Source organism: Myotis myotis, unplaced genomic scaffold (assembly GCF_014108235.1).
Source record: "Myotis myotis isolate mMyoMyo1 unplaced genomic scaffold, mMyoMyo1.p scaffold_m19_p_14, whole genome shotgun sequence".
NCBI lineage: Eukaryota > Metazoa > Chordata > Mammalia > Chiroptera > Vespertilionidae > Myotis > Myotis myotis.
Window position 1 is genome coordinate 24,949,916 of NW_023416318.1, and position 16,562 is coordinate 24,966,477.

Genomic DNA, 16,562 nt, shown 5'->3' on the forward strand with positions numbered 1-16,562 from the left:
ATTAAATACGAAAATCCTGAAATCAGTGTAATAGTCTTCACCTTACACTTTTAAATAATATGTTCAGTCACACAGATATTGGAATCATACTAATTTGCTCAGTTTACATGATGTCATGCTCTCAAAGTGGAAAACATGATCCATCGCGAGACCCTTTGGGGTCCTAATAAAACCACAGACTTTCTCAGGAACCAGCACTTTCCTTTGACTTGAGGACACTGTTCAAAATTTCATCTGAGAAATTACAAAGAAATCATTATTCACCCACGTGCTGAAGACAACTTTGCAAATCGCAATGTAAGTTCTAATGGTGATGAGTGAGTGACTGAGCCTGTGAAATTGCCGTGCAGGCCCCGGCCATTTAAGCACATATTAGGAGCGAAGGTATGAGGGGAAGACGCTACTAACACACAGGAGTGCACTTAGCTCCCAGAACCGGAGGCCAATCTCACCAGCAGTAATTTCACTTCTAAGAACAATTTCATGACTTAGGATGGAGCCAAACAAAGACAAAATACCAAGAAGCCAACCGCTGTTGAGCTCATTGTCTCCACATTCCATGTGGAAACTGTGTGGCTCTGCCCTGTGGTTTAGCCTGTTCCTGGGTAACAAGCAAATTCGGCCCAAATAAATCTGTGATCCCAAGGAAGTCAGTGAGGTGACGATGGCCACCGCGGGGTCCTCACCTGACAGAGCGGTCGTCGCTGCCAGTCACGGCCAGCGGCTTCTTGGGGTGCAGGGCCAGAGCCCAGAGCTCCCCCTCACAGTGGCCCTGCAGGATCAGCACGGGCTTGTCTCGCTCTCGCACAATCACCTCGAATATCTCGCTGTCCTGGGTCCCTGCTAGGAGGCGGTCTGCTTTCCAGCACACGCTCCGGATGGAGAGGCCTGGCAAAACCAGAGACGGCAAACAGAAGCAGGTCTTCACATCACTTACAAATAAGAGAAAACACTCAAAGTAAATATCTTTCACTAGGACAGCGGCCAATGCAGCACATCTTAATTCCGGGGGGGGGGGGGGGGGTAAACCCACATACCAGTCCCTGTTACTCACCAGTTCCTTACATGTGCCGGTCCTTTCTCCCACCCCTGGAAATCTATTCTGCAAAAGCGTGTTTGCTCTTTCCTGTCTGACTTGGGATAATTATCTGCTTTTACAGCTGGATATTCATTTTAAGGGGAGAAATTGGTCTTTATGGAAGCCTAACCCTTTTAAAAATTATTTCCTTTTGAGTTGCATGGAAAAGTTAATAATCACTTCTCTCTTTAGGATGTTAACATTGCATTAAAATTATATGGGGCGGGTACTACAGAATGGTTAACTATCCTATTAGGCAAGTTTAATACGTATTTGATCAGAACCCAGACTCATTTTGTGGGATAACAGATGCACTGTGTCCCAGAAATATGCAAATGAAACTCTAATTTCAGTCTCAAAATATCATCAAAACATCAAACAATTGATGGAATCTTCTCTAAAAGCACAGTGTTCCTTTCAAATCCAAACTTCCACCTCTGTCGCATGACCCCGTCTTCTTGCCCTGCAATGAGTGTGACCTCTCAAACTTCCTGCAGTCTGTCTGTTCCTTACTGGGTTCATTATGTATTTACTCACACAGTGAAGTTTCTCACGTCTGAATTAGAAATACAGAAGCAATCCCACTTTCATAACTACTTTAAACCAGGTAAGGATGTGATAGGCTTTGAGTCTTTAATGTAGAACAAGCATGTCAAACTCGCGGGCCACATGTTTTGTTTATTTGGCCCATGTAGCCTTTGAGTTTGACATGTTGCTGTGGAAAGTGCAGAAGTCAGAACACCTGGGCTTTAACTCTGCTCTACACCTGAATGGCCACACACGTAACAGTCACTTTCTCTCTGGGACCAGGTTTTCTTTCCATAAAATGTAGACTATAATTATGGAGACCTTGTAATTTATCATTAAATTTGGAACCCACTAAAAAGTAAAAAGAAGGTCCTAAAAAATTTACGTAATTTTTAAATCTATTTTAACCAAGAAAGTATTTGTATGATATTGAAAGACTGATGTATTAACTAGCGCTATTAAAATACTTTTAATATTAAATTATAATAATACTTCATTACAAGATTAAAAAAAAAAGTATAAACCAAAGGGATAAATAGGCAAAGCACAGAGGATTTTTAGGGCTGTGAAACTATTCTGTAGGAATAATGCTAGATATATGTTAGATGTATGTTGTTATAAATGTGTTAAAACTCATAGACTATACAACACCAAAAGTGAACCCTAAGGTAAACTATATAGACTTTGGGAGATAATGATGTGTCAACGTAGGTTTGCCCATTATAACAAATGTACCATTCTAGTGGGAGATATTGGCAGTCAGGGAGGCTGTGTGTGTATGGGGTAGGGGACATATGAAAAATCTCTGTAAATTCCACTCAATTTTGCTGTGAACCTAACTGCTCTAAAAAAATAGTCTATTTAAAAAAAAAATTCAGGGCAATGTTAAACCAGACGGGATGCTGAGACGACAGTAAGGTTAATTGTGGGGGGGGCGGGGGGGGCACATATGGATACTCTATAATTCCAATCTTAACTCATTGTGGTCTCGAACAAATCAAATGAGATAATTCATTTACTGATGAAATAGTAATTTTTAAAGCACAAAGCTATTTTTACATGAGATAACACTCTTTATTCCTTGTTCTGAATTCATTGTTATGAGTTTTAAAAGGGAAGGAGCTAGCACATAGGCAGACATTATTCCTACTGTGAGGAGGAAGTAGGAATATCTTGACAAGGGCTAATTCAGGGTCAGATCTTTAGCTAGACTTACACAGAAAAAAGAGAGGACTCAACATTACAAATGAAAAAGATATTACAACTGAGTCCACAAAAGTCCAAAAGATGCTAAAGACTGCTATGAATAATTATATGCCCACAAATTGAACAATCTAGAAGAAATGCATACAGTCCTAGAAACATATAAGACTTCCAAAACTTAATCATGAAGAAATAGAAAATAAGAACAGACCAATAACAAGGGAGGGAATTGAATCATAATAAAAAACAAACAAACAAACAAAAAAAAACCTCCCAACAAAGAAAAGTCCAATACCAGATGACTTCAGTCAATTCTACCAAACATTTAAAGAAGAGTTAATTAATTAATCAATAAATCAATCCTTCTGAACCTCTTCCAAAAAAATACCAGAGGAGGGAACACTTCTAAACTCATTTTAGGAGGCCAGCATTCCCCTGATAACAAAACCAGACAAAGACACTACAAGAAAAGAAAATAACAGGTCAATACTCTTACTGAATGAACATAAATGCAAAAATCCTCAACTAAATATTAGGAAACCAAATTCAACAAAACACTGAAAGGATCTTACAGCATTCCAGGGATACATGGATGGTTGAACATTTGGAAATTAACCATTGTAATACATCACATTAGCCAAATGCAGGATAAAAATCATGGTAATCTCAATAGATGCAGAAAAAGCATTTATCCACAGTAAACATGAGCACATCGCTTCTCCCCATGGCCTCCCACAGTGTGTCCAGTCGCTTGGGCTAAATGACTTGAAAACTAAAATTTCTCCCAAAGAGCTGGCATTGTCTTTGGTCCAGTGTACAAACATTTAATCTCTCCATCACCCTCACTATTTTTTATCATCTCGTGTTGGGGAACTAATTCAGAAGGTACAAGAATATAACAAACAACCTACCACCTGGAATGAACAAATGCTAACACTTCTAAAATATCTGCTTTGTCTTCCTTTTTTAAAAAAGAGGTTTAGGAACAAAGAAGAACCTTCCAATCAGCCAAGACTACTGAGCCAGTTGAGTTACACAGCGTCTCCAGACTGTGTCCAGGGAGCTCTTGGGTTCCCCAAAGGAGCCAGCAGAGCCAGGATGGGAGAATTCGGGGCCCAGAGTCTGAGAATCCCACCCATTTTCCCCTCGGAGCCTCCTAATCTGTTTTACAGCAGGTTTCATTTGAAAAAAAAAAAGGGTTCCCCTGAACCAACCAAGGTAAGGCGAAGCTTCACAGAAGGCAAAGGCAATGAAGTCAAATTGATATAAATACAGAGAGGGAGGGAAGGGGAGATAGCGAGAGTTGTTCCATTTTCATTGTTTACAACATAAACTTAATGAGCTGTGAACATTTTCTCTCAGAAACCAGCTCAGGCTCTTCACAAACACTCAGTTCCTGGAACAGATACATTGCATTTTGTCACATCAGACAAGTCGGCCCCAGGGGTCCACCTATGACAATAGACAGGACACCGCCATTCTCACTTTCTAAATAAGCATTTCAGGAGAAATTGCTTCCTGTAGACACCTCAGGAGGTGGAGAACTGTATTCAAGTTTCCTAATCACGTTCTGTTTTCACCATTTCTGAACCTAACTGTTGTTCTGCATGCAAGCAAGAGTGACAAAGAGAACAGCTCGGTCTCTTCTGGGCACATTCTGGAGAGACCCTGGGGAGGGGCAGGTCCCTGGCAAGATTCTGAGAGCATTTCCCTTCTCTGTCTACCCATCTGGCTTGGTTTTAACGTCTCCAACACCAATGCAGAGAACAGTAATATAGTCTCCTAGCCAGGCTGGCCACTGCATTGGGAAATTATTAAGCTGTCTTTGCTTCATTATTTTCTGCTCTGGGAGTCGGAAAAACACAGGGCAGTGTTTGGAATATGGTTATAAATCCCCAATAGTGAAAAGAGACCCAGGAAGAACCATTCCAGTTATTTGAAACCACAGAAAGGCTCTTTTGTCCTGGAAGGGTGCATGTTTAAAGACCTTTGCCAGTATGAAATGAAGGCATTGTGCTGTATTTGTAAGGTGTCCACATCTTAGACACCATTGCCTGATCTGCAGCGTTGCTTTCTCTGTAGCTCATTTGTGAGAATGTGGGGCTCTGGCCTGTGCTGGGTCCAGACTGCCAGTAGACGGCAGTAGAGAGTAACCACCCACTTAAATAAAAAATCCTCCAAGACCAAATTCTCATCAGCCCTCTGTCTGCCCAGTTTTACATTCAGATCAGAGAGTGGGAAATAGCATCCTTCTAATCCTCTCTGTGAAAGCCCTGAAACCCAGGGAGGGGGAGATCTAGAGTCCAGGAATATCATGAATATTAACACAGGCTTAAAGGACACTGTTTATTTTCCGTTAATTCATTGAATGGTTAAGGACACAGACTGGATTTATATCCCAGCCCCATTCCCTCCCAGCTGTGTGACATGGAAATTTTAATCATTCAAATCTTATTTAATCTTTCAAATCTTCAGTTTCCTCATCTGTAAAGTGGAGAGAACATTAGGCCTCACACTTCATAGCATTGTTATAAACATCCAACACAATATTCAAAAACTTCACCCAGTATCGGCACTTAGAAAATTAACCAATAACTGTAAGTTATTGTTATTTTAAGCAGAAAGTTTTGGTGCTTTGTTGGGGTCTTTTGATTAGTTTTACATTTCAGTGGAGAACCACCTGCTGCACACATGGCCAGATTCTGGCCCTGGGAATGGTCTGCACCAGGAGCTATGAAGAAATTGCTGTATGTGTCCCCTTGTGGTATAACTTACTTGTTGATTATCATGCTGATACGCCAGCACTGCAGACTCTCAGAAGGAAAGGCTATGGTCCAACACGCAAAAGAGAGAACAAACTATTCTGGGAATAAAATGGCTTTTCCCTGCAATTATCTGGCCCAAGAAGGCAAGACTGGCAGCAGGGAGGGAGTTGGTGCTTATTAGTGATCTTAAATCTGGTGCTCCTGGGCCTGGCATCTGGTAAAAGACCCAGAACAGCTGCTCTACCCCTTCCTGGGCTGCGGATTCTACATGGAAAGTGTTTTTAAAATACAGATGCCTGGCCCCCACTCAGCGTTCCTCTGGTGGGTCTGGAGGAACCGCAGTTCCCCGGGGCTGAGAGCCACATGTTGAGAACCACTGCCAAGCTGTTCCCCAGACTTGTTGAAAATGCCAGATTGTTGAAAATGCTGGTTTCCAGGCTTCATCCCCAGGTGATTCTGATGTAGTGATTCTTCAGCCACATGTTGGAAAACTCCACCCTGGTGCATTAGAAAGCCCAAAGGTGGCAAAAGAAAATGCAACTTTCAGAAGTTGATGTAGTCAAACAAGCCCTATGACTGGGGACGAACATCTGACATTACTCAGCCCTGCACCTAGAGCTCTATGCACAAGCCCAGGAATGCTAATAACAACTCAGGAGCAGGCCCCAGGAACAGTTCAGGGCCCTAAATAGGGCCAGTAAACACCTGTTGAATAAAGGAGGAAATTACAGCATAGAAACTTACATAATTTTCCCAAAGTCCCACAGTGGAAACAGTTTGCTGAAAATCTATACAGAAGAGGCAAGAGGATGACAGATACCTTGCAGAAGATTCCTATGAAGAAGAACCTGTAATTTTAGAATGCAAAGTGAAATCTACTCTGAATATACTGGGGAGCAATAAATGATTATTGCAGGGATAAATGGGAAATGGTTAGAATTATTTCAAGCCACGCAGACTGAATCTGTCAAAAGCTAATAAGAATATGTCAACAACTATGGAAAACAAAACAATGGCCTACAGAGTGGAAATATTCAATATACATCTCAATCTTCAAGACAGAGATGCCAAAGAGTGCCATAGAGGGCCACTGCTCTGATTTCCCACGCAAGCAAAGTGATGCTCAAGGTGGTGCAACAAAGGCAACACCTCATATGGATGCAGAAATGAGACATGTTGGAGCTGGATTCAGAAAAGGAAGAGGCACTTGAGACCTAATTGTGAACATTTGTTGGATACTAGAGTTTTCTAAAGAATTTCAGAAGAAGGTTATTATGTGTTATAGACTATTAGACTATGGAGCCTCAGACTCTGTAGATCATGAAAAGCTATGGGTTGCTACGGATGCCTCAGCATTTGATTTTCCTGTACTGTGGACAGGAAGCTACTATCAAGACAGAATATGGGGAGACAGAATGGTTTCGTCTAGGCAAAAGTGATAGACAAGGGTGTATTTTATCTCCCTGATGATATGCTCTGTGTACAGATTAAACATTAAAAAAACTGGACTAGATTCAGAAACGAGGAGTGACAATTCCTGAATTACCATTAGCTTAAGATATGCAGATGACACCATCTTACTGAAAGAAAGTAGCAACGGTTTGAAACAACTTCTGATGAAATTCAAAGAAAAAAGTGCCAAAGCAGGACTGCATTTGAACATCAAGATGATAAAAATCATGACTACAGAAGAGATATACAACTTTAACATAGACAATGAATTCACTGAAATGGTTAAAGATTTTGCTTTCCTTGATTCAGTCATCAAATCAAGACTGCAGCCAGGAAATCAAGAGAAGGCTGAGACTCAGAAGGGCAGCGATCAAAGAATTAGGAAAGATCCCCCAAGAGCAAAGATGTGTCATTAGATGACCAAGGCTAAGACCATTCATACCCTCATTCATATTCCCAATTACTATGTACAGATGCAAAGATTGGACAGTGAAGACGGCTGATAAGGGGGAAAAAATTGATTCATTTGAAATACGGTGTTGGAGGACAGCTCTACGGACACCCTGGATCACTAGAAAGATTTACAAGTGGATCCTAGAGCAAATTAAACCTGAAATATTGCTGGAGGCAGAAATGACAAAGCTGAAGCTGTCCTACTTTGGGCGCATTATGAGAAGATGGAGTTCTTTGGCAAAGACAGTAATTCTGGGGAAAAATAGCAGGCAACAGACAAAATATGAGATGGATTGACTCCATAAAGGAAGCCACAGGCATGAGTCTACAGGAGCTGAGCAGGGCTGTTGAGGACAGGACTTTGTGGACATCACTCATTCATAGGGTCACCAAGAACCAGAGTTGACTCAATGGTGCCAAACACACATAAATGAGGAAATTACAGCAGAGAATGTTTTCAATTATTTGCCCAACGTCCCAGAGTGAGCAAGTGATATAGATAAAAGGAGAATTCAAGCGGTGGAAGCCTGGAATGAACTCTCTTCCCCACAAAGTTATTTCCTTTCTCTGTGGATGTACACCCAGGGCATGGTACCAAAGATTGAACAGGACAAGGTGATGACTTTCTTTTTTCTGTAAACCTGACCTTATTGAAGATGTAGTACTCAGCAAAGAGGTAAAAAGTAATAAATGAGTGAGAGGAAGAGAGATTTCACTCAGTCAAAGAGGGAAGGTGGGAGAGGGTGAGGAAAAAACAGCAGGGACCTCTGAAGCCCCTCCCCCCTGCCTCCCCTCATTAAAGGGGTAGCTGAAGCCACTAAGGAGGTAGACCAGGGGCTCCTGAGCCTGCCCGTGGTTCTGGTGCTGAAGAGTAATGCTAAAGGCAGAGTCTGGGAACCTGAAGGAAACAAGGCTTCCCGAGATTCTTGAGCACCGATGACTGGGGAACAGGACTGGCCTTATGATTTGTGGGGCCCAATATAAAATGAAAATGTCAGACCCCTTGTTTAAAAAAATATGATTAAGAATTTCAAGGCGGCAACAGCACAAAACCAGATCTCCTGCCCGGGGAGCCAGCCCTGCCTGAAGGATTACATTGCATCCTGTACGCAGAGTGCTTAGCACAATGGTCGCCATCCAGTACTGGAGCTGCTGCAGGAGAGTCGCAGGGCTCTCCAAGGGCTGGGCAGGAGCTGGTCCTAAACAGGACTGCAGATCGTCTACAGCACCAAGTGCCCATGGCCTGCTGCTACTGTTTGCAAGGGTCTCTGCCTGAGAATTTCTAGCAGAACCTGTAGAAAGCTGCTCTCTACAAAATCTGGTCTATTTCCGCGTCTATAGGGTTCAAATTCTATAGTCACAGGAACTCCACACAGCCTAAGGGGACCTCAGAAGATAGAGACACACCACTAGACCTGCTATGTCCCACCTCGGGGAAGGACCACCCAGACAGGTTTTTATTTGAGGCCCGCCTGGGAAGGGGAATTACTACCAGAACAAACCAGATGGTCAGCCTCTTCGAATGTTCTCACACCCCATTCCACACCACAGAGCATGAACAAACACCACCAGACGCAGCCCCTCCAGGCACTCCTCGCCATCTCCAGCATCTATGCATGCTCCTCTGATGGATGCGCCTCCACTTTCTCAGCACAACAGTGAGGCAGGAGGCTTGGCCCAAAGGACAACGGTGGACAGACAGGGAGACAGGTGATGGAGGCAATGGGAGCAGAGGTGAGGCATGAAGCCACTCAACGGACCGGAAGAAGAATCGGATGTGCTTGCTTTGTCTCTGTTGGAAACAAGGCTGTTCTCAGATTGGAGAATTGCTCTTTTGAATGTTCTATACCAGGGTTTCTCAGGCACAGAGAGAGTTAGAGATCTGCTCACATCCCTATTGCTGGTTCTTGAGGGTCAAGCTTGAACACAGCAGGTTGACACAAAGACGAAGGGGCTGCTAGGCCATCCTAAAAACGTTGGCTCTTTTTCTGAGGAAAATGGAAACCATCACAGGGGTTTGAGGAAAGGAATAATGTGATCTGGCTCGTAAATGTCAAACAATCCCTCTGGCTGCTATTCTGAGAATGATGGCTGAAGCAGGAACACAAGTTATAAAGCAACTGCGGGGATCTATGCGAAAGATGGTGGTTCAGATCAGCGGGTGGGAAGCAGAGATGCTGAGAAGTCTAAGAAGGGGCATCCTGGATCTTGGAGACTTCAGCCTCCTAACTCTTGCTCAACACTAAGGGAATGCTGATTGGCCTAATGCAAAGTATCTCCAGATATAGAGTTTATAGTCATTCTACACAGCAACAATTCAACAAGTATGTTGGGAAATTAAAACAAATACACAAGACTCCAATAAAATGCCTGAAGCACGCTTTTTAGAAGAGCCCATTCAGTTTGTAGGCATGTATCTGACACTTGGTAGATACTTACTAAGTGTATATTGAATGGATAAATAAATGAATAATACACCTTATACTGTGTGAATAATTACTGTATTCTTTTAGACATAATCATTTACAGCCATTAATTCAACGTATTTTATCACCATAGATGTAATTTATTTTAGTTGACTTGCTTTAAGAATTATTTTTGGCTTCCCTTGCCACCACTATAAGTCATTTACACTTCATTATTTTACCCAGATCATAAATTTGTGTTAACAATGACCAGATTCGGCATGCACTGTTATTAAGTTAGGTGTGAGATTTGACCTAGATCCCTTTGTGGAATAAGATGGGTACAGGAAAACCAATACAGAACTTCACCTTGGATTTAACACTCATAGAGTTAGGGTAAGCACAAATACATATATTACCTTTATATCCTTGTTCTGTCTCCCTGAGATCAATTTTGGTTATAGGTTTGAAATCAGTATCCCATAACCGTATACACCCGTCACGTCCACCAGTGGCGAAGCCTTCATCGCAAGCATACATGCTAAAGATTCCAGCCTGGAAATAAGGCAGATAACACTCAATGCTGCCATCATTCTGAATGTCACTGCAGTTGGGTCTTGATTAAAAATCAAGACAAAAATAAAAACAAGTTTCTTGTTCTCTATTGAAATCCAGACAATACAACAAGCAGCCATTTATAATATCCTTTATTTTTTAGCTAGATTAAAAATTAATCATAATAACCACCAGAGCAAACTAGTTCAAGAGCTCCTTTGCCACTACTAAACTGATTGCAGGTTGTAAGAAAATTATTCAGAATTCCTTGGTTAAATCGGATATGGAAATCATAAATTCCTTTACATGACAAGTGATTGTTATAGAGAAAAGATGTGACAATGGGTCACTACAAAGAAAAGTAAGGCAACAATGGAGATATTTAATATAAATCACTATCCAAATAATTAAGTAAAATATATCCGGCTGAGACCATAAACACTTCTACAGGTACAAGCTTGTCTCAACGAACATAAATTACTGTGGTGTTGGCTTAAGCATCATTGAAGATGCCTTTTCACACCTGAAATAGTTTCATAATTTAAAGATGCTTGTCTAGAGGAAAATATTTTATTTGGTCTGCTTAAAGTGCTGCAAGCGAATAATGTTGACCTAAGATCTAGAGTAAAGAGAAATTAGATTACTAAGGTAGCTATGAATGAGGACAAATACTGATCTCTTAATTGTTTTAAAAGCAGTCTAAAACATAATAATCAAAGCCAAGAAAAATTGGTCTAGAACATACAAGACAATGAAAGATCTAAAATTTCATAGCTCTTTTGCTAAGAGTTGCTTAAACTTTTCTTCCTATTATAAAATTATAATAATAGGGGATAAATTTGGAGGCAATAAGCAAATGACTCAAATTTCCAGTAACATTTTGCCACATCTACACTTACTACAAATAGGCTTTACCATTCACATCATCTTTATTTTATCATCTGTAGACACAGCAATGTAACCATTTTAATATATGTCAAAACTGAGCAGAGTGGTCAGAAGTAAAGTTTGCCCTGTTCTTACACAGCAGACCATCAAAAGAGAGTTTGTCAGTGGTTTCTGTTTGCATTTTGTGATGTGGACCTAGAAGTGAGGGAAATCTACTTTATTAATCAATGTAAAAATAGTTGTCTCCATCCTTGCTAATCAACGTATGGGCCACAGTGACATCATCCCAGACCCACTGAGTCAGAGTCTGCATCTCAACAAGATCTCCCGGGGCCATTTGTAGGCACAGTAAAGTTTGACAAGTGCTGGTCGATACGATGAAACTGATGATGAAATTGTTCTAGTCTTCTGTGGAGCTACTGCGGATGAATAACAACCCTAACCAGTCAATCGATAATTGAGGTGAAGGCCAATTAAATTATGATGCTTTTGAAATATTTCTTTTAGGTGAACAAAACATTGGGGAAATCTTTCAGGCATGTTTAGGGAGTGTTCAGCAGAGTTGAGCAAGGGGGGCGGGGGTGGGAGGAATACCAAATTTCCACATGGGAACACTTACACTATGTGCGCCTTGGACGGTGCGGACTAAATTGAGCCCTTTCCAGACATAGATGTCCCCATTTAAAGCACCAGAGTAGGTGATGTCTTCTTTGGCACACGCAAGGCAAAGGATGGTCTGAAGGTCCCCTGTTTTGCCAAATATCCCTCTTTTTGCAGTCAGGGCATTTCCACATAGTGTCCAAAACTAGAAAGTGATAAAATAAAAAGATCCAAAAATAGAGTGTTCTGAGGCATCTCATTATTAGTGTTTGTTTGCTTACGTTTGGATACATGTTACATAATTTGCTGTAGGTGAACTAGGTACACACAATTTAACTTATTTTGCTGTGACAGCAGACTGCAAAATGCTTTAGCCAGCTACCAGCATAAAGAAAACTTATATTTGAAAATGTTCAAAGCTCCAAAATTCCAAAACATTACTAATTATTGATTAGTAATATAAAATGTCAATGTCCCAAGAGTTGGGATAAAGTGGATGATGAAATCATTATGTTTTTGTTTGATTTCTTGTCAAATTATAGAACTAGGATAGATTCATTGTCAGGAAATTTAGAAAAACAGAAAAGATAGAGAAGAAAATTGAAATTACCCACAACCTCCTGCTAACACACTGATATATCTTCTAGGCATTTTTTGGTGTATATAAATATATTTGGAAACAATTTCTTTCTAACTAAAAATGTTATAAATCGTCACTGTAAAAATGTTACTTAGAAATATGTTGTTAAATATAAGCTATATTTCCGTAGAGCCAAATAAATGCCTAGCTTTTCAGTTTAGTGGTATAATTTATCATGTGGAAAACCATAAGCATGAAGCTTGAGCTACTTTATAGAAGGTAGCAGGGAGACTCTGTGGTTATGTAGATATTAAATATTTTGCTTTAACATAGTTTTGAAAAAAATACATGAAATGGTATAACTCTAGTGCCCTATATATAGTCCCTCATAGTCTATAATGGCTCTTTACAAAGGTCTAGCATTTAATCTTCTTAGTACCCTTGAAAAGAGGCTAAGACAGATACTACTATCTTCATTTGGAAGTGAGGAACAGAATATTAAGTGGTTTGCCGAAGGTCAGGGCTCAAGGGGGTGGGGGGGTTCTACAGGACACAATATTGAAATCCTGATCTTTGCCTTGAGAACTTTCAGTCTAATGAAGATACATGTAAAACAAGCGATAATTTCAAGGCAGCATATTCAGACTGTATACAGGTGGCAAGAGAATTAAAGGAGAGAGAAGCACGTTGAATTAACTGGGATGATCCAGAGTAGGATTTGGATCGCTGGTGAGGAAGAAACTGCACTAGGGCCCACAAGAGCAGGTTAGGAAAATCTAGGTGACAGGACATGTGTGAGGAAAAGTCTGTGACAGCCCTAATTTTTGTGCCTGTAAGAGAGGAAGCAATGGTGGTCCTCTCAGAGTAGTCGGGTATCTGAGGTGGCCCTCAGGGAGGAGGAGAGACAGATGTGCAACCCTTTGAGACAATACAGGGATCTTCTCATTAAAGAGGGAAGTGTCAATTCTAGTGATTCATTTCTTTGGATATTGTTTTTATGAAAAGGCATGAAAGTATACATGGAAAGAATAAAAAGATAGGTATAAGCTTTGGTGATACATTTACTATTTCAGTATTAACTTTGAACCTAAACAAACTATGAGATGTAACTACATACTACATGCCAAAGAACTTGCTGTTCGTGGTAACCCTTAAGATACATTTCTTTCTCACCATGTCTCCCAGGTGTGAAGATTAAAAGGAGAGTAATTATTTTGTAATTATTATTGCTTTAACATGGGGTGTGTACCTCTGACCTGAGTTACTGGACTATTTCTAGATGGACAACCACAAAAATAAAGAGAGACCATTATCCTCAGATACAAAGGGTTTCTGATAAATTCACCCGATCAGATGGTATCATGTAAAACATTGCAAGTAATCAAAGGACTCTCTAAAAAGGCACCTATAAATGTAATGCCAGGATAGGTATGAGATTTTCTCTGGAAAATGGCAAATCTTTGACCCAGGATCTCTTCTTGAGAAGCACTTCCTGTTTGGAAAACAGTGACAGATTAGGGTAGCAACCATCATTAAGCCCACATCAAATAAAGAGTCATTGTCCACCTTCTCCAATCTCCAGTCACAGACTGAAATGCAAATTTTGTTGGAACAGGCAGCTCCCTTGGAGTTCACCTGGCCCAGGTAAGCTCCAAGGTCCCTTCTGTCTCTGACGAGAGACTGGAGAAGGCTCACCAGTGTCCACAAAGCTGGTGAGCTCATGTGCTGTAGAACCAACCAAGCACGCAAGGCTCAACTGGCACGGTTTTTCAGGCGTTCGTTTCAGTCCCTGTAACTAGCCTGTTTGCAAAACCAGAAAGGGTTTCACCCTGGCTACAAAAGTTTCACATAAAAATATTTTCTTGGGGTGAATCAAAGATTTTGCATTCACCTTGTGACTGGAATCATTCACTTGCTGTTAGGCAGCTTTTGGGGAAAGGGTGGGGAATCCTAGAATTGGATGGAGAAGATATAGATGGTGAAAATAATTTGTTGAAGCCTGTTGAAATTTGATGTGGATTTCTTTCTAAAACAAATTAATAAAGAACGGCTGAGTGGGCATTTGCAGATTCTTCCATTTGAGGCAAAAATGCTTGTTTTTTTGCTTAGGAAAAAAAAATGCCTAAAACTGCTAAGACACAACAAATTTTACAGGATAAGCAGCTCACGGTATTTTCAAATGAAGTTCCAGGGTTTTTATCTTTCTCTGCTTCTAGATTTAACTGATTAAAAGTTAAATTAAGTATGAAAAGAAAATAGGAAGAAGCTAGAGAAGTCTACCAATTAAGCAGTTAATCTATTCTTTTTAATGATCTGGGGGGTGGGGGGAGGGGCTAGGTAATTAAGCCATATATGATCATTAAGGAAATAATTTCTAAGTGGAAAGAGCTTTACACAGGGAGCCAGAGACCGAGTTTAAATCTCACCTGTGCCACCATTTTTGTGGTCCTAGGAAATGGGAGAAGTTAACATTATTGTGCCCCTGCTGGTTCCATACACTATTTAATGTAACTCAATAAATTCAGGAGGTAGTGATCTCCCCACCCCTTTGTTTCCTAGAGGAAGAAACTCAGCCTCAGGGACATTAAACAGCTTTCCCAGAGTCAAGCAGAGGGCGATAAAACCAATATTCAATATAACCTGCTGGGTCTGGGCTTCCTCACTGTAGAATACGCAGGCTGGAGGATGGCTCCCGGGTCAGGGTCCCGTCTTCCAGACACAGCCTCACGGAAATCGGGCTCATCGTGAGCTCACGCATTTCTTTATGTGTAGCTCAAAGAACTCCGTACCTTTGCCATATTTTAGACTGATCAGAAACTCACGTTGGCAGATCCATATCTTGGATGAATAAAAAGTGTTAAGGTAATTAATATTTAACAGCTACAGTGTATTTTGTGGCCAGAATCTTTCCAAATATTGGTTCCCATGGAAAGAAATTTTTAAAAAGTAGGTTCTTTGGTGATGAAAACATTAATAATCTTTGAACATGTTAAGGGCCTAGGACCTTTCTGCTCCCAGTCCCATGATCCCCTGGGTGACCAATGCCTCCTATTAACTCCGGGCTGAATTGCAACCCCTCAACTGGGTTCTTCTGCCTTCCAAGCCCTCCCTAGCAAACTCACCTACCCACCAAGACTCAGCCGAAACACCCACCATTCCTCTAACCCAGTGGTCGGCAAACTGCAGCTCGCGAGCCACATGCAGCTCTTTGGCCCCTTGAGTGTGGCTCTTCCACAAAATACCACGTGCGGACATGCACGTACAGTGCAATTGAAACTTCGTGGCCCATGTGCAGAAGTCGGTATTTTATGGAAGAGCCACATGTGGCTCGCGAGCAGCAGTTTGCCGACTACTGCAACCACTTGAAATCTCTCCTTTATCCCTACAGAATTTCAGGTGTGCCTCTCTTACAGAATGTTCTGTTTTAATTACTCAACTTCTAACAAATTGAAAATAGGGTCAGTTTTTATTCCCTCACATGGTACAAATTCAACTTTTTATCAAATTATCAAATTTAATGAGTTTTCTATACTTCCAGGAGGGCTGTGTAAAACATAAGGAAGAATCCTCCAACTGCTGCTGAAGCAAAGAGTGCCTGTATTACAGCAAACGTCTTCTCAGGTTACAATCAGGTCTTTGCACAAGGGTTACAAAATGTTTATGAAGCCCTAAGATATTGGTAGGACACTGATGTTAGCTTCCTTCAAGGTCAGAGAAGCAGGTAAGGAGGGTTTAAATTTAAGGAAAGCAATGCAAAGTCAAGCAGTTTCTCAACACCAAATTATACATAAACACCTAAAATTTCTTTTCATACAAGATACCAAAAACTTGAAAAAGAGAACTACTTTACCTTGATATGTTTTACTCCACAGCTAACCACTCTGTTTGGCTGATATGGATCCCAGGAAATATCAAAAATCTGTTTAAAAAACATTAAAAGTTGCTATGTTGATCACTGATGTGTTTTTGGCTTCTTTCAGATATGAGTCTGATTGCCAATACTCTACCCTGACACTTAGGACAGTGTTACCTGCACAGACCGGGATGAGCCAGAA

At 40.9% G+C, this 16,562-nt stretch overlaps 1 protein-coding gene across 2 annotated transcripts in view; it reads right to left on the reverse strand.

The window, feature by feature from the left end:
• Positions 1-16,562, reverse strand: part of EML6 (EMAP like 6) — a 200,732-nt gene that overhangs the window by 106,722 nt on the left and 77,448 nt on the right. For both annotated transcript variants that reach the window (XM_036334544.1, XM_036334545.1), the window contains exons 4-7: positions 16,358-16,426; positions 11,947-12,132; positions 10,304-10,439; positions 687-888 (exon numbers count right to left, since the gene is read on the reverse strand). In XM_036334544.1, coding sequence (XP_036190437.1) covers positions 687-888; positions 10,304-10,439; positions 11,947-12,132; positions 16,358-16,426 — 593 coding nt within the window. The remainder of the gene's footprint in view (positions 1-686; positions 889-10,303; positions 10,440-11,946; positions 12,133-16,357; positions 16,427-16,562) is intronic.